The sequence below is a fragment of the Triturus cristatus genome, chromosome 2_1 (genome assembly GCF_964204655.1).
Source record: "Triturus cristatus chromosome 2_1, aTriCri1.1, whole genome shotgun sequence".
Taxonomy (NCBI): domain Eukaryota; kingdom Metazoa; phylum Chordata; class Amphibia; order Caudata; family Salamandridae; genus Triturus; species Triturus cristatus.
The window spans coordinates 991102348-991120632 of NC_140581.1; the positions used below are offsets into that span (position 1 = coordinate 991102348).

At 53.0% G+C, this 18285-nt stretch overlaps 1 protein-coding gene across 2 annotated transcripts in view; it reads right to left on the bottom strand.

Moving 5' to 3' along the window:
• FOCAD (focadhesin) overlaps nucleotides 1-18285 on the bottom strand; it is a 1730079-nt gene that overhangs the window by 227642 nt on the left and 1484152 nt on the right. For both annotated transcript variants that reach the window (XM_085634390.1, XM_085634400.1), the window contains exons 42-43: nucleotides 10284-10461; nucleotides 10044-10141 (exon numbers count right to left, since the gene is read on the bottom strand). In XM_085634390.1, the coding sequence (XP_085490516.1) occupies nucleotides 10044-10141; nucleotides 10284-10461 (276 nt within the window). The remainder of the gene's footprint in view (nucleotides 1-10043; nucleotides 10142-10283; nucleotides 10462-18285) is intronic.

Sequence of the window (18285 nt, forward strand, 5' to 3'; positions counted from 1 at the left end):
GAGCCAGAGTCAGCATCTTGAACTTCTCCTTCCGGAGGAAGCGATTGACGTCCCGGAGATCCAAGATAGGACGCAGACCCCCTTTGTCCTTCTTGGGGACCAGAAAGTAGTGGGAATAACAACCACTCCCTACTTCCGGTCCAGGAACGCACTCGATGGCCCCCTTGGCCAAGAGGGCCGTGACTTCCTGGCGGAGAAGATCCAAACGATCCCCCGACATGCGATGGCACCGAGGTGGCATGGCAGGAGGGGAGGACTGAAAGGGGAGGGAGTAACCATGGCAGATTATCTGCAGCACCCATTTGTCTGATGTAATTTCGCGCCAGTGAGGGAGGTGGTGGCGGGTCCTGCCACCCACCGGCATTGGGTGCTCCCCGAAGCTCAGATTAGGAAGGTTTGGAGGTGGAAGCAGCGGGGGTGGAGGTGGACAGACCCGCACGCTGGTTTCCTGACCCGTCCCTGCGGAAACCGCGATCTCGGCCGCGCTGAGGCTGGTTCTGCACAGGCTTAGGGGAAGGGGGCGCCCGACTGCCTCTACCTTTGCCGCGAAAGGAACGAAAACCAAGAGAGGCCGAGCTCTTAGTAGAAAGGCCCAAGGACTTGGCGAATCCTTAAAACGCTCCAGGGCACTGTCAGCCTTGTCGCCAAACAGGCGGGTGCCATCAAAGGGCATGTCCATGAGCGAGCTCTGGACATCGGGCGAGAACCCATTCAAATGCAACCAGGCGTGACGTCGCAACGCCACAGTTGTAGAAATCGCCCTGCCCAATGAGTCAGCAGTGTCCAACCCACACCGAATGGCGAACTTAGCCGCATCCTTACCCTCAGCAACTGCCTGAGAAAGGACAGCCTGCACCTCCTCAGGACACTGAGGCAACACCTGAGCGACAGCATCCCACACCGCATGGGAGTAGCGGCCCAACAAGCAGGCAGTGTTCACCAACTGCAGCCCTAAGCTGGCCGAAGAGAACAACCGCTTCCCAAACTGGTCCAGCCGTTTAGAGTCCTTATCTGGCGGGCCGTAGGAAAAGCACTCTGTGACGTCGAGGCCTGAATGACCAGGCTCTCAGGCGTAGGGTGAGTAGTAAAAAAGGCGGGGTCACCGGGCGCCGGTCGGTGGCGCCTGGCGACGTTCTTATCCATCGGGGCCCCCGTGGCCGGCCTCAACCAAGTGCCCAAGAGGACGTTGGTAAGGGCGTCATTTAAGGGAAGTAATGGCTCCGACGAAGTAGACGCCGTCTGGAGCACCACGGTGAGGAGATTGGTCTTGAGGGCCACTGTGGGGAGGTCAAGATTGAGGGCCTCAGCCACCCGACGGAGGACCATCGTGTAGGAGGCACCTTCCTCCATCGTAGGCGGGGGAGGCGAACCCCAGCTCAGAGGAGACATCCAGGTCACCTGCCTCCTCCAAGTCGTCCACCCAATCCTGCTCGGAGTCACATTGCCGGGGATGAGGGTCCTCAAACCCTTCCCAGTCTTCGTCCGCCTCTGGCGTAGAGGGAGTCAGTCACGACGGCAAAGCCGGAGAAGGGACGAACGGAGTCGGGAACGGCGCCGACTGGGGTCGGACCGGCGCCGTCTCCCAATGCGGATCCCAGGCCCGAACAAAATGGTCCTGGAACCGGGGCAAGGGAGGAATAAACTGCACTCAGTGGGGCACCGAGGGTGGAGCCGAGGGCGGCGCCGGGGACGGAGCCGGCAACATCGCACCTCGTGGCGCCGGAGCTGCTGGTGCAGGATCCTGTGGCACTGGGGCTGGCGCCGGTGGCGGAGCCGCCGGGCCAACAGGATCTGGACATAGAACTGTGGGGCCCGGAGGCGCGCCGGCGGGAGCCCGAGGCCTAAAATGGCGGTCCATGGTAGCAAGGAATTCTTGCACCTGTTTGGGAGTCGCCAATGGACCCGGGTATGGCGGGTAGGCCGCGGGACTCCCAGGCTCCAGGGGAGCCGCTGGGGCGAAGCCCCTGTCCCCCGCGTCAGCCTCCGGGGAGCGACGGGGAGACGTCGGAGAGCGAACACGCTTCTTCGACTTCTTTTTCTGGCGTCGCTTACCGGAATCTGAAGGTGAAGACTTGGAGCAGGAGGAGCGACGGCTCCAGTCCTGCGAGCTGTCCCGGGAATGGCCCCTGGACCCGGAGCGGCGGCGTGACGAATGCCGGACCTCCAGCAACTTCCAACGCCGCTCTCGCAAGGCCTTGGGGGCCATGGCTCGACAATCCTGGCAGTCCCGGGAGTTGTGGGCAGTCTTCAGTCAGTAGAGGCAAACATCATGGGGGTCCGCCACCGACATATTCCGGCGACAGGCCCCACAGGACTTAAAGAACAAGTTACTTACCTTCGGTAACGATGTATCTGTAAGAAACATTAGTTAGTTAGATTCCTCACCTTAGAATATCCCCAGGCGTCAGACTGGATCCGGAAGATTTTTCGTCAGCAATACCCCTTGCGCGTCGCTAGGCGTCGTCTGCGGCTCCGCGTCCGTCGTCGGCGTCGTGCACCGGGATGACGTCGTCGGAGTACTTAGACGCCGCCCTCGCGTGCTGACGTCAGTTCTTGTACATAGCTTTCCGCGCCAGGAACGCAGAGCCATGCAAAGACCGACACTGGTGCCAAAAATGAAATCTAGGGGCCTGAAAAGGACAACCTTAACCCTAGATGTCAGTTCGCAGAACGGGGAGGATGGGTGGGTCGGTGAGGAATCTAACTAACTAATGTTTCTTACAGATACATCGTTACCGAAGGTAAGTAACTTGTTCATCTGAAAGAAACACGTTAGTTAGATTCCTCACCTTAGAATAGATACCCAAGCAATACCGTCCCCGGTGGTGGGTCTGCGAACCAAGATCACACCAGAAAGTCCTGGAGGACAGAACGGCCAAAGAAGCCATCCCTCCGGACTTGGCTGTCAAGGCAATAATGCCTGGCAAACGTGTGTAACGAAGCCCACGTCGCCGCCTGACAGATGTCCTGCAAAGGGACTCCCCGTCCCAAAGCAGTAGTAGCCGCTGTGGCCCGAGTAGAATGGGCGCGCAGCCCAACAGGAGGGTCCTTTTTTGCCAAAGAATAGCAAATTTTGATACACAAGACGACCCACCGAGAGATGGTCCGTTTGTGCACAGCTTTCCCCTTCTTAGCGCCCACGTACCCAACAAAAAGCTGGTCGTCCACCCGGAACTGTTTAGTGCGGTCCAGATAAAAGGAGAGCGCACGTTTTGGGTCCAGACGGTGGAGCCTCTCTTCCTCTTTGGAAGGATGCGGAGGCGGAAAGAAGGTGGGCAAGGTGACAGACTGCCCAAGATGAAATGGAGTCACCACTTTCGGAAGAAAGGAGGGACGAGGCCGAAGGACAACCTTGTCCGGATGAACAGACAGAAAAGGAGGCTTTGAAGATAAAGCCTGGAGCTCACTCACCCGTCTAGCCGAGGTGATGGCTACCAGAAAAGCAGTCTTAAGAGTCAGAAGACGAAGAGGACAATTGTGAAGAGGCTCGAAGGGAGCGCACATCAGGAATGTCAAGACCAGATTCAAGTCCCACTGAGGCATTACAAAAGGGACAGGAGGGAACGTGTGAGTAATGCCTTTCAGAAAGCGTGTAACCACAGGGGACTTGAAAAGAGAAGGCTGATCAGGAAGCCGCAAGAAGGCGGAGATGGCAGCAAGATAACCTTTCAGGGTGCCCAGGACAGAGCCCTGCCGGGCCAGAGAAAGAAGAAAGAGAAGAACCTCAGAAAGAGGGGCAGAAAGGGGATCCACAGCCTTTGCTGTGCACCATGCCACAAATTTGTTCCACCGGCAGGCGTATACCGTCTTTGTGGAGGGACGCCTGGCTGCCAGAATGATATCACAGACTTCAGGAGGCAAGTCAAATGGCATCAACTGCCGCCGCTCAATCTCCACGCATGGAGGTGGAGGCTGGACAGGTTCGGGTGGAGGACCGTCCCCTGCTGCTGCGACAGAAGATCCTCCCGAAGAGGCAGACGTATCGGGGGGATCGGTCAACATACTGAGTAGCTCGGGATACCAGTATCTTCGTGCCCAATCCGGAGCCACCAAGATGACTTGGGCCCGGTCGTGCCTGATCTTCTTCAGCACTCTGGGCAGAAGTGGTATAGGCGGAAAGGCGTACAACAGACCGCAACTCCACTCGTGACGAAAAGCGTCGCCGAGCGAGTGCCGCCTTGGAAATTCCAACGCGCAGAACTGCTGACATTGCGCGTTCTCTTCGGTGGCGAATAGATCTAACCAAGGCTCTCCCCACTGCAGAAAGAGACCTTGCGCCACTTCGGAGTTCAGACGCCATTCGTGATCCATCATGCACCGGCGGCTGAGTTCGTCCGCTCTGGCGTTCAGAGAGCCCGCCAGATGTTGAACCACTAGGGTGACGCCCTGGTGTTCCAGCCACGTCCAGAGGCGCAGAGCCTCCTGACAAAGGGTCCACGACCCCACCCCGCCCTGTTTGTTGCAATACCACATGGCGGTGGTGTTGTCCGTGAACACCTGCACGACACTGCCCCTGACAGAGGGAAGGAAGGCTTTCAGTGCAAGTCGGATCGCTCTCAACTCCAACAGGTTGATGTGGAGACGAGACTCCGCCGGAGACCAGAGGCCTCTGATCTCCGCCTCTCCCATATGGCCACCCCAGCCCAGGAGGGACGCATCCGTCACTACGACATGCTCCGGTTGGGGAAGGGAGAGGCTCCTGCCCATGACCAAATCGCGGTCCGTGAGCCACCACTGCAACTGTTGTGCAGTGCCCTCCGAGATCAAGACACGGTCGGACAGGTTGCCGTGATGCTGGGCCCACTGAAACTTCAGGTCCCACTGCAGAGCCCGCATGCGCCGCCTGGCGTGATGCACTAGTAGGATGCAGGAGGCCATCAGCCCCAGAAGCCGCAACACTAGCCTGACCGAAACCCAGGATAGAGGCCGAAAGATGGGAATCAGGGCCTGTATATCCCGGACCCGCTGTTCCGGTGGATAGACCCGGAACTGCGCCGAATCGAGAACTGCTCCGATGAAGAGGAGCTGTTGAGAGGGACTCAGGTGTGACTTCGGCACGTTGATGGAAAATCCCAGCAAATGCAGGAGATCCGCCGTAGTCTGGAGGTGGGAGACGACTGCCTGGGGCGAGCCCGCCTTCAACAACCAGTCGTCGAGATAGGGGAAGACTGGAACCCCTGATCTGCGCAGATGAGCTGCGACCACCGCCATCACTTTCGTGAACACCCGAGGGGCACTGGTGAGGCCGAAGGGGAGCACGGTAAACTGAAAATGCTCGTGGCCCACCGTGAACCGCAGGTAACGCCGGTGGGCCGGCAGGACGGGGATATGGAAATATGCGTCCTGCAAGTCCAACGCTACCATCCAGTCTCCGGGGTCTAGGGCAGCTAGAACCTGAGCCAAGGTTAACATCTTGAACCTTTCCTTTCGGAGGAAGGCATTGACGTTCCGGAGGTCAAAGATGGGGCGTAGGCCCCCTTTGCCCTTCTTGGGAACCAGAAAGTAGTGGGAATAGCAACCATGACCTACTTCTGGACTCGGAACGCGCTCGACGGCCCCCTTGGCCAAGAGGGCCGAAACTTCCTCGCGGAGAAGATTCAAATGATCCCCCGAGATACGGTGGAGCTGCGGTGGCATGGCTGGAGGGGTCGTCTCGAAGGGGAGGGAGTAGCCCCTTCGGACGATTTGCAGCACCCACCTGTCCGATGTAATGGACCGCCAGTGGAGCAGGTGATGGCGAACTCTGCCGCCCACTGGCGTGGAATGGGCCTGAAAGCTCGGACTAGGAAGGCTTTGAGGCGGATGCTGCCGGGGTGGATGTGGGCTGACCACGTCGTCCTCCAGATCCGCCACGGCGGAAACCACGTCCGCGACCGCGCGCAGGGTGGTTCTGCGGCTGGTGGCTGGGCGGACGTGAGGAGGCGCCCCTTCCTTGGCCACGAAAGGGGCGAAAAGCGGAGGTGTGCGCCCGCGGAGCCGAGAGGCCCAAGGACTTGGCCGTAGCCCGGGAGTCCTTAAAGCGGTTCAGCGCACTGTCCGCCTTCTCACCAAACAGGCGAGTGCCATCAAAGGGCATGTCCATGAGGGTGTTCTGGACATCCCCGGAAAATGACGTGGACTGCATCCAGGCGTGGCGACGGAGTGCCACCGTGGTGGAAATCGCCCGGCCCAGCGAATCCGTGGTGTCAAGCCCACATCGTATGGCGTGCCGTGCTGCATCCCTCCCATCGGCCAAAGCCTGGTTAAGACGTGTCCGGACCTCCTCCGGACACAGGGGCAGCACGTCCTCCACCGTATCCCACAGAGAATGGGAATAACGGTCCAAGAGACAAGCGGTGTTTAAAGACCGCAGGCCCAAACTAAGGGACGAGAACAGTTTCTTGCCAAACTGCTCGAGTCTCTTGGAATCCCGGTCCGGCGGAGCGGTCGGGAAGGAGGATTGGGAGGTAGAGGCCTGGATAACCAGACTCTCGGGGGTGGGGTGTTGGGACAGGAAACTGGGGTCGCCCGGAGCAGGGCGGTGGCGCCTGGCGACGTTCCTATCCACAGGAGGAACTGTGGAGGGCTTGGACCAGGTGCCCTGCAGAACGTCAGTGAGGGCCTCATTGAACGGCAGCAGAGGCTCAGTGGAGCTTGCTGCGGTTTGAAGCACCTCAGTGAGGATGTTAGTCCTCACAGCCACGGCAGGCAGCTCGAGCCCAAGGGCTGCGGCCGCCTTGCGCAGCACCACAGAAAATGCTGCACCCTCCTCCGAAGCCACAGTCGGAGGAGAAGTGAATCCAGTGTCTGGTGATGTATCAAGACCACTGGCCTCCCCCAGTTCATCTGCCCAGTCCTGTGAAAGCTGCGACTGAACAGCCAGAGGGTCCTCAAACCCCTCCCAGTCGCCCCCGTCGTCCGATTCCTGATAAACAGGAGGAATGATCGGAGCCGGACTGTAGAGATGAAGGGTCTCAAGCGGCGCCGGACGCGGCGTCGGTCGACGCCGTTGCGGCGTCGGGTCCGGAATAGGGCTAAACTGGGGCTGGACGCCGTCCGGCGTCGGCAGCAACGGCGGCGGCGTCGGCGGCACCGGAGGTGTAGGCGTCTGCGCCGGCGGCGCCGGGGACGGCGTCGGTGGTTCCGGCGCCGGCGGAGGAGTGGTTAGGTCAACCGGCGTCGACGGGGGCCCAGGCATGGGCCCCGCGGGGACCTGCGGCATCGAGACCGGAGTCGTCGACGGCGCCGGGGCCGAAGCCGCCGGCAGGCAGGGTCGCCCAGTCGAGCCCGCGGGGCCCGAAGGCGCGCCAGCGGGCGTCGACGGCGGGGCCAGGCTCCTCATGGCCGAGAGGAAGGCACTGACCTCCGCCGGCGTCGCGTTAGTCCCAGGGACCGGAGGGTATGGGGACGGGCGCAGCGCCTGCGGCTCCGCCGGAGCCGCGGGGGTGGAACCACTGGGACCCTCGGCCGAGTCGCGCGACCGGCGAGGGGAGTCCGAAGAGCGATGTCGCCGCTTGGACTTCTTAGAGCGTTTGGACTTACCCGACGACTTGGAGCCCGACGATCGATGGTGGCGTCGGCTAGGGCTCCGCGAGCGATCCTTGGACCTCCTCCTGGACCGGGATCGCGCACGACGCGGAGCCGAGTGGCGAAGCTCGAGAAGCTTGCGGGACCGCTCCTGCCGAGCCTTCGAAGTCAGGGCCTGGCAATCGGAACACGACTCCGCGTCGTGGTCGGGGCCTAAACAGTAGAGGCACCGGCGGTGGTGGTCGGTCACCGACATCAGTCGATGGCAATCCTCGCAAGCCTTGAACCCAGGCATCCTACCGGCACCAGATGTCGAGAGACAAGGATCAAAAGTGATCAAAAAAGATTTAGTCAAAAAAGACTAAAAGGGGTAGCTCTCCCGGATCTGCGCTTACTGGCGCGGAAAAAAGAAGAACTGACGTCAGCGCGCGAGGGCGGTGTCTAAGTACTCCGACGACGTCATGCCGGCGCACGACGCCGACGACGGACGCGGAGCCGCAGACGACGCCTAGCGACGCGCAAGGGGTATTGCTGACGAAAAATCTTCCGGATCCAGTCTGACGCCTGGGGATATTCTAAGGTGAGGAATCTAACTAACGTGTTTCTTTCAGATACTGGGCATCCCTACGTGCACCAGGAGTAAAGAGAGGAGACAAAAAGTCTCAAAATAGTAGTCAAAAAGTGACTAAGGTGCGTGCTCAATCCGGATCTGCGCTTGCTGGCGCGGAAAAAGAAAGAACTGATGTCAGCGCCCATGGGTGGCGCCTAAGTACTCTCCGTGGCGTCATCTCGGCTCGTACGACGCCAGTGATGGACGCGGAGCCGCACGACGCCACCTACTCACGCGCAGGTGTACTGCTAAGCAAAACCTTCCGGATCCAGTCTGACGCCTGGGGATATTCTAAGGTAAGGAATCTATCACTAACGTGTCTCTTTCAGATGTGACTTTCAGTACATATTTAGGTATTCATACCCATACAATAGAGAATAACATTCAAACCACCCTTAAATATATGAATCACAAAAATAACAAAGTTCCATAGCCTGTTCAAATGCATTTGTCATGATATGTAAAAGCCCTGGGGAAACAAATAGACAGGGACATGTATATTGTGATCAAATTAAACTAATGTATATGAATAGAACTGTGAGGTAATACAAATATGTACATATTTCTATTAATTTTAAACTCATAAATGAATTTGTATGTCTATTACAGCCTTGAAAAAGAGGTGGTGCCTCAAAACACGTCTTGGCTGTGTGGGGCAGTATTCTGATTCTTGATGCCAGATTGATTTTAAACTGAAAAATGAAAACAGAAATAGAAACAGAGAAATGTATGTATATCGTTATTGGGAACATTTTCTGCTATGATTTATGCTTCCTCCAATAAAGAAAAGAAATAATGTTTAGCCTTTGCTCTCTAATGCCAGATATGGTATTGTGTCTACTACTAGGCTGCCATTATCTTAAATTGGCAATCTTCACATCCCTACCTAGACATCCCCGAGCAAGTCCTTCATTTGCCACAGTTAAGGAAATAACCTACGGGAGTCTACAAGAGCTATGAGCCAAAGTAGTGGGGTGGTGTCACTTTACCAGACGCACATGTACTTGCTGTAATTTTCAGAGTTTTGCAAGAATAATGTCTATGTTGAGATGAAAGAAACTGTCCAAATTCTGCACATCCTAAGACCATTTGCCAGTCTAACACCTTTTCTTCTTCTGTGCTTCAGAATAAGCTCATGGTCCAAGCCACAAAATAGAATTACTTACAACCAACCAGGAATAATAAAAGGCGGGATGCTAGAGATTAATGTGCCGATTAGGCAGAAGACTGACAGTCAGGGGTGACACCTCTGTTTGAGCAGAGGAGCGTCACCCCACAAAGAAAAGCCCCAGGCCAGAGCTGAAAAATATAACGGTAATAAAGTTAATTTGTTATCAATTTATTTTTCAGCAACCAACCCGTCCCGAACTGAGTGTTAGGACGGGATGGGGCCATTGCTGCTAAGTGGCAGCAGGGAGCTGTGCGTATAAATTTAAAATGCGCATGTCTCTTTGGGCGGCCATCTTGCGACGGACAGCCAGACATGCGCATTTTAAACTTCTCTAACTCAGCTGTCTAAGACAGCTAGGTTAGAGAAAGTGCAAACCTTCAGTGCTTTCAGAGCGCTAAGTGAGGCCGCTCCCTCCAATCCTGGCGCTGCTCTCATGATGGTGAGGGCAGCGCCAGGACTGGTATAGGGAGTTGGCTAGGTCCCACATTGGAGCTTGCCTGGAAGAGAGGAGACCAGTGGAGGAGGGCGTCAAGTGTTATGGTAAGTGTGTTTTTTGTTTTTTTATGTCTTAGACCCGCATCACCACCCTCGGTACATGCTAGCCGCCACTGCCGACAGTACATTTCAATTAAATTATTTTTTCAAAGGTCATATAACTCCAGCACTGTTAAATGTAACATACAGGTATCCTCTTGCACAGAAATATGCATGCATAAAGCCTTGAAAAAAAAGCCCTAAAAGTAGTGGAAAATATACCTCTGTTAAAGCTGCACCTTCAACTGGTGTCGATTTGTAAGCAATGTTCCTTATGTGGCCCATCAGTTCTAACAGCCACTCCATTCTTTTCAGCACCCCTGCAAGAAAAACATCAACCAGGATGAATGAGTGCAAGGTGGCCACAAATGAAAAATTCACATTGTATGCTTCGCCCTTTTTAATTTACGCTTATCCCACTATGCATACGTTGTTAATCAAACTTATGTTAACTGTTGCTACCTGTGTTTTGATGGCTCACGAGGCGTGCCTGATAGAAGCTTTGGAATAACATCCAAATGACTGGCTCGGTCTGGGTGCACCCAATAGCAGCTGCAATGACATCGTTCAGACAGAGCAAGGGGACACGGCCTTGGGAGACCAGATATGCTCGGATGAAGGTGGCTTTCTCTAGATTCTCCTAGAATGGAAGAACAAAACGTTTCGGCTCAGATTTCGTCAAGGAAACCATTTCTGGCACATACAATGCCACATCTTGTTTGTGTGGCACTACTGTTGTATTTAAACACATAGAAGCCAGGTAAAGGTTTCTTGACAAATGTACCGCTATATTCGAAGAGTTTGGCCCCGTATTGTATTCTAAAAGCTACTGGTGAGTGTTTCAAGGAAAAAACATACTTTAGACACTTTGAGAAAACTCGTAGTGATATTTTGAAGTATCATATGCAGAAAATATTTCTGTAATAATAATAATTGCAACAAAGACATAAATTTATATTGTGTGCTTCACGAGAACCAGAAAATCTGTGCCAGGCACTTTGTTTAGGTCACACGTGTCGGGAGTGACCTAAGCAAGGATTTTGGCACAGGCTTTCAGACACGTAAGGCATTCAGCATGAGGATTTTAAAATGTTGTGCAACACAGGGCAGGTTTTAACAGAGGTAGAGCCTGGCGCGAAAATATGTGTCCCCCCTCCTCCCTCTTCCTCCCATCAGAGCTTAATTTGTGACAGAAGGAGTGCCGGTGCTCGAAGGTCAGCTCAAGAGCCGGCTGCCAGTGCAATTAAATGTCGGCTCACCGAATACCAAGGTTGGTAGTCTTTAGTCCACTACCAGACCCTCCCTGACTCCAATCTACGCTCTTGCAGGTTCCTTCTTTCTGCTTGTTACAATTTTGCAGTCTTTTTCCTCCTCTGTCTTTCCAGTCTATGTGTTTTTCCTTCTCTTGCTCTCTGTAAATATCTGATAGGGAAAAATAAGTGCCGGTGCCCCCCGTCGGCAACCACGGGCTCAAATTAAGCACTGTCCGCAATGACCTCTTCCTTCATAAATTCCTTCACAACCACCCTCTCATCTCTCCTTAACCCCCCCTCATTTGTATTACTTTTATAGCGTTACTCATCCCAATGTAGACGGTCAGACACATTACCAACATATTAAACAGAGACAATGAGTGATACAGGTGTGTAAATCAATGTACAAGAAATGGAAATTAAGACAATGAGGACTACGAGGTGGAGAAGCCACATGTTGTCCATATTGGTAGGAATTATAAGTTATGAGTGCTTAGTCTGGACAAATGAAGGGGCAGAATAACAAAGTTTTTACGATGTGCGTTTACCAAAGTTACTGCACCACATTGCGTGAAAAGAAGAGAGCACAACAGCACCATATCGACTAAGATATGGTGCTGTGAGAAGTTGGCCTGATGTATGATGTCACTAGTTCTAGTGTACACCTTATATCAGTCCAAATACCCTTATGGTGATTGGTTGTAAAGTCAACCTTATAGACCAGCTATCCTAGTGGTAGCATGGACAAGAGCAGTCTTAGGCTAAACTCTGAATGGCATGTGAAGCCAGCTGTGATACCATATATAATCCCTTGAATACCAAATGAAAGGACACCACAACAGATATATATATAAAATAAAGTGTATTTATTCTAGTCAAACCCTCAGCACTCTTTATGAGATTAGAGGTAAGTACAACACAGTCTTATTTAAGCATACATTAAGTCACACAGGTAAGTAATACAGTTAGGCCCTAGGGGCCACGCAAACCATATACTAAGTAAGTGGTATAAGAACCACTGTCACGGAAATAGAATAGGCCTAGGCCTAGGGAATCGCTGGGGCTACACTACACTAGCGTTAGTTAGGAAGTGGGAGGCCCACGGGATTCGTGTGCAGAGTGGAAACACTCACGCGTAATGCGTAAAAGTCAATAGCAATAGTACAGTTTAGAAAACGGTAGGTTTAGGACACTTCCGGAGTAGCTAGGAAGTTGAGACTTGAAAACTAGACACTAGGATAGTCACTATCCTGATGAGCACCGGAGTACCCAAGTTACCTAGCCCACAGGCTGCGGGTGCATAGGGGTGAAGATGCGTCGTTTTCGTCGTCGACTCCTATGGATGCCTGAAGAAAGATGCTGACAGGCAGTCAGGGGAGAGTGTCCCAAGGCTGGGATCAAGAAGAGAAGAAACCTGCAAGCAGAAGGGACAGAGTCAAGGTCACTAGCCAGAGACCACGTGGAACCAGGAAGGAACCAGGCGATGTCGTGAAGATTGCAGGTGAAGGTGAAGCTTGTCGCTGCAGCCAGGAGGACCAGGAAGCGTCGAGGACGACCAGGACCAGGAGGCGAGCTGTCCCACGAAGGCTCTTGCTGTCGGCGGCGTCGAAGTTGGACTAGGACTCACCAAGCCTTGGCAAGCGGAACCCACGAAGAACGAAGGACTTGCTTCTGGTGCAGACCAAGAAGGTCTGGGGTGCTTCTTCTTTGCAGAGAAGCGGGAGCCAGTCTGGAGGAGCCAAACCAGCGCAGAAGATTTCAGGGTGCGTCGTCACAAAGGCCACTAGCCAGCGGGCAAGCAACCGGTCAGACGCGGCAAGCAGGAAAATGCTGAAGGGCCCCACGCAGGACTCGTGGAGTGTGGGGGGCTGATCTTCGGTGCAGATGGTGCTTGGGGTTGGGGCTTCTCAATCCCCGGTGCACAACTTCGAGGGTACCTCAGAAGCTGCGCTGTAAGTTACTAGCCACTTTTTCCAGGTAGCCGGTCCCACGTCGCTCGTCGCCTCCACGGATCTCAGCTCTGCTGCAGATGTGGATGAGGGTCGGAGAAGTCTGGAAGTCAAGGCTCTGGTCGGGCTCTGCAGTCGGTTCCTCGTGGAACGGTCGCAAAGCAAAGGGTAGTCTCTTGATGGTGCCTGTTTGCACAGGGTAGCCACTCCTTGGCTACAAGGGAGATTCTTCAGTCTTCTTCTTTCGTCGAATGTCGAAGGTCCAGAGTTTCTGTTCAGTTTTGCAGGTTCAGGATAATCTAAAGTCTTGAGGCCCAACTCCCAATCTTATACTAATCTGGGGGGCTGGGATACCTGCTAGGTCACGCCTTATGGGTGGGACCAGGGAGGGGGTGGTTACACCCACTTCTCTTTGTCCAGTTTCGCGCCAGAGCTGGGGCTGGAGTGCCCCAGCGCCGGTTTGAACTGGACTATGCAAGGAACACCTTGTGTGCCCCAGGCATGTCTCATTCCTTTCAGCCCTCCCTGCCCCAATACACTAAAGTCTGTCTGGGGAGGTGCTAGCACCTCCCCAAGCAGGAAACCTATTGTCCAAGCCTCCCTTGCCAGGATCACTCCCAGCAGCAGGGGGTCAGACTCGTGTCTGTGGCAGCAGCGTCCATTTTGTGATGCTGAGGCTTTGGTTAGAGTTAAACAGCAAAGTAGGATTTTAACATGTCTCTCCCTCTAGAAGGGAGGGATAATATCCTCATCACCAGAAATGGGATGGGGGTATTATTCCAAAGTGTTAGACACCTTACACGACATGTTTTGATAAAGCCAAACCATAGTTACCATAACCGTTTAAGATTATAAGGCACTTTAAGAGTATATGGTAGGCTATATCATAGAACAGCTATAAGGACATGGTTCCGAAAGCTGCAGACAGGCTCAGCTCATGCTAGAGCACCATCTCACATGTTACCAAGCACTCTGCCTCCAGGATTGTTAAGGCCTGCCATAGGAGTGACTGATAGGTACACATGTGTCTATATGTAAGTTAGGTATAGGAATACTACACCTAAGCAAGGGGTGATTACACGACCTTGCCCCAGCTGAGTGATCAGCCAGTTGTGTCAAAATGGAAGGCCAGGCCAGGGGTGGCATAATACATGCTGCAGCCCCTGGGAGGCCTAGGGTACACCTATTCCCTGGGTACCTAGGGTACACTGTACAGGGTCCAATAAGGTGATCCTTACCAATTGGTTATGTACCTAGGGTACATGGAGTCCATTTTAAAGAGAGAGCAGACAGCCTGAGACCCTGAATGGCAGGATCTCAGGCCAACTAAGTCGAAAAACCAGCTAGACACTAGGCAAAAAGTTGGGGGTAACCATAGTCAGATATCCACCTTCCTACACAACCCCCCCCCCAAACGAAAGGAGATAAGGCTGGCCTTGACAAGGTAAGCCTCTATTGCCTAAGTGGCCATATAAGGAAGAACCAGCACTGGCATGGTTACCCCCTGTCTCATGGTCCACTAAGCATTCCCTCACCCTAAAGGTATCATAGGGTCTCCACCATAGGGAATCACTACCTTTGGTGTGTCTTTGCAAAGTAAAAGGCTGGTGTTGAGATGGAGTACTGAAGTGAGTGTCCTCAAAGTGAGGCCTCAGCTTCCTCCAATCATCCTCCACCATGGATGCCTTTCTTTCTTTCACTGAGTTGCACTGTGCTCTCAGGGTCAGCCTCTGGCTACCTAAAGCTGGAGGCTGGGTCCCTTTTGTGGGCTTACTGGAGGGACAGGTCAGGTTTGGGGTCCTAAGGTCCCATGTTTGCCTGTGCCCAACAGAATCCCTCTGGGGGAGGTCCCTAACTACCTGTAAAGGGGATCCCTCAGGAATGTTTTTACCCATCACCTGGCTAGGGCTACTAGCCAGGCAATCCTCATTCTTTTGATGGGGGGGTTCTTGTGGACAGGGGCCCTCTTGGGGTCCACTGGCCTCCCTGACCTCTGCAGCCCTGGGCTGACTGAGGCAGGGTAGAGAGAGGCAGGCTACCTGCACCAGACTGGGTCCCACCTTGGAAGGGGCCACTGACATCAGAGGCTCTGCCAGGCCAGGCCTGGCTACCTCTGGGGCAGTTCCTTCACAAGGGGTGAGGTCAGATCCCTGAGGAGGCTGACCTTTTCCTAATGTCTGGGGAGAGGGAGACTTTTCTTCCTCCCCACTACTCTCTGTTTGTGTGGAGTGATCCATAGTTTCAGGCTTCACTACACCTATGTCAGTCTGAGTATGGGCTGAGACCATTACAGCCTTGCCAACCTTTTCAGGGAGGCACTCAGTTTGGGTTTGAGCTGTGACTGTCACAGCTCTGCCAGTCTCTACAGGGAAGTCTGTCTTTGCCTGGGCTGTGGCTACCACTGCCCTTCCAACCTTTTCAGGGAGGAAATCTACTTGGACAGGGGTTGTGGCTGGCACAACCCCACTACCCTTTTGTGAAAGGCCTACCATTTTAGAATGGGTGTCTTGTTCAACTTCAGCCCAAGCTGAGAGTTCTAAGTCATTCCCCAGTAAGCAGTCCACAGGCAAGGTTGGAGACACTGCCACCCTTTTAGGGCCAGTGACCCCTCCCCAGCTGAGACATACCTCTGCCATGGGATGACTGTTCTGTTTGCCATCAATGTTAGTTACCTGGTATGAGAAACCAGGCAAAAGCTGCTCAGAGGGAACTAGCCTATGGGCCACCATAGTGATGCTAGCTCCAGTGTCTCTGTAGGCCTCAGCTTTTCTACCATTGATGTAGGGTTCCTGTCTGTACCTACCCAAAGTGTTGGGACAGGCAGTGAAGTTGGCAAACCCCATGCCACCATCACAGACAAGAGTAGCTGCTGTAGGGGAATTGGCTAAGCCAGGATCCCCCTGTGTTCCCCAAGAAAGCCCAACCAAATTTTGGGGGGCACTCCCACCACCTGGGGGATTACTGCTGACAGTAATAGGTGGTGTGACAGGAGTAGTTGGAGGAACAGTTTTGTTTTTAGCCCTTGGGCAACTGCTGTCAGTTTTCCAATGCCCAGGAGTTTTACACTCATGGCAGTAAGGCCTTTTAACTGTGGTAGAGGAGGGAGCTTGGGACCCACCACCCTGTGTGGAGTTTTGGGGCCCTGAGGAAGATTTCTCTTTTGCTTTATCCCCACCCTTCTCTTGAGGCTTGGTGGTATCTTTCTTTTGGTCACCACCCTGATTTTTAGGCCTAATCCTGGTCCTGACCCATTTATCTGCCCTCTTTCCCAATTCTTGGGGAGAGGTCAAATCTGAGTCTACCAGGTGTTGATGGAGAAGCTGGTTCTGACAATTACTAAGGATCTGCTCCCTCATAATCAAGTTGTACAATCCTGTATAGTCCTGCACCTTGCTGCCATTTAACCAACCTTCCAAAGCCTTAGTGGCACAATCCACAAAATCAGACCAGTCCTGTGTCTGTGTCTTCTGGGTGTCTCTGAACAACAACCTATATTGCTCAGTGGTTAAGCCAAACCCATCTATCAGAGCACTCTTCAGGACTTTGTAATTGTTTGCATCCTCATCACTGACTGTGAGGAGCTTGTCTCTACCTTTGTCAGAAAAGGAGAGCCACAAGATAGCTGCCCACTGACTCTGGGGAACCTGCTGTACTTTGCAGGCCCTCTCCAAAGCAGTCATCCACTTGTGGATGTCATCCCCATTCTGATATGGGGGGACTATCTTGCTTAGGTTTCTATGGTCATAAGACCTATCCCTATCTCTAGGAATGTTGCTGCCACCAGTGGGTTCTGACCCACACAATTTTTGCTCTCTAGCCAGAGCAAGCTTCTCCTTGGCAAGGGCAAGTTCTTCCCTCTGAATCCTCAGATTAGCTTCCCTCATTCTGGCTTCATGCTCCTTTCTCTCAGGGGAAGTCATTCCCCTGTAAGAGGAAGCATTAGAGATGTTAGAGACATGGGAGTGGATGGATTCCCTTGAAGGGGATCTGTCCCTCCTGCTTCTCTGTGTAAGCCTACTTGGGGGTCTGTAAGGGGGGACCCCATGCAAACTCCCATTTAAGCTTAGGTTAGCCTGGCTAAGTCTTCCTACTTGGCCCTGGCTGTCTACCTCTTCATCTGAAGTCTCCTCTGACTCCTCTGTGGTGGGTAGACCCTCCTCTGTACCTAGGGTACCTGCCTGAGATGCCCTAAGAGTATCATACTCCTCTAGGAGTTGTCTTAACTGAAGGAGGGTAGGGTTTGCACCCTGTTTTATTCCTCTGGAGGTACACAAGTGTCTCATCTCCTGGAATGTTAAGGTATCATATCTAGAGGGGGTCTTTTGCAGACCTGATCCTCCTGAGAGAGCATCTACTTGATCTCCTCTCAGAGACATGATCTAGTGAGGGTGTGGTGTGTGCACCTACCTACACTAGTTGTTTCTACTAAACCTCTCTAGTAGTTGTAGTCAGGGTGTGTTACTCCCTTCAACCTACAACTACAAAGTCCAGTAGGACTTAAGTATTATAATCTATGTTATATGTACCTAGACAATATCTGTGTGATCTTTCAATTTAGTATCTCAAGATTACAATGGTATTACAACAGCAAGCTCAGATCCCAACCGCTGCTCACCAATGTGAGAAGTTGGCCTGATGTATGATGTCACTAGTTCTAGTGTACACCTTATATCAGTCCAAATACCCTTATGGTGATTGGTTGTAAAGTTAACCTTATAGACCAGCTATCCTAGTGGTAGCATGGACAAGAGCAGTCTTAGGCTAAACTCTGAATGGCATGTGAAGCCAGCTGTGATACCATATATAATCCCTTGAATACCAAATGAAAGGACACCACAACAGATATATATATAAAATAAAGTGTATTTATTCTAGTCAAACCCTCAGCACTCTTTATGAGATTAGAGGTAAGTACAACACAGTCTTATTTAAGCATACATTAAGTCACACAGGTAAGTAATACAGTTAGGCCCTAGGGGCCACGCAAACCATATACTAAGTAAGTGGTATAAGAACCACTGTCACGGAAATAGAATAGGCCTAGGCCTAGGGAATCGCTGGGGCTACACTACACTAGCGTTAGTTAGGAAGTGGGAGGCCCACGGGATTCGTGTGCAGAGTGGAAACACTCACGCGTAATGCGTAAAAGTCAATAGCAATAGTACAGTTTAGAAAACGGTAGGTTTAGGACACTTCCGGAGTAGCTAGGAAGTTGAGACTTGAAAACTAGACACTAGGATAGTCACTATCCTGATGAGCACC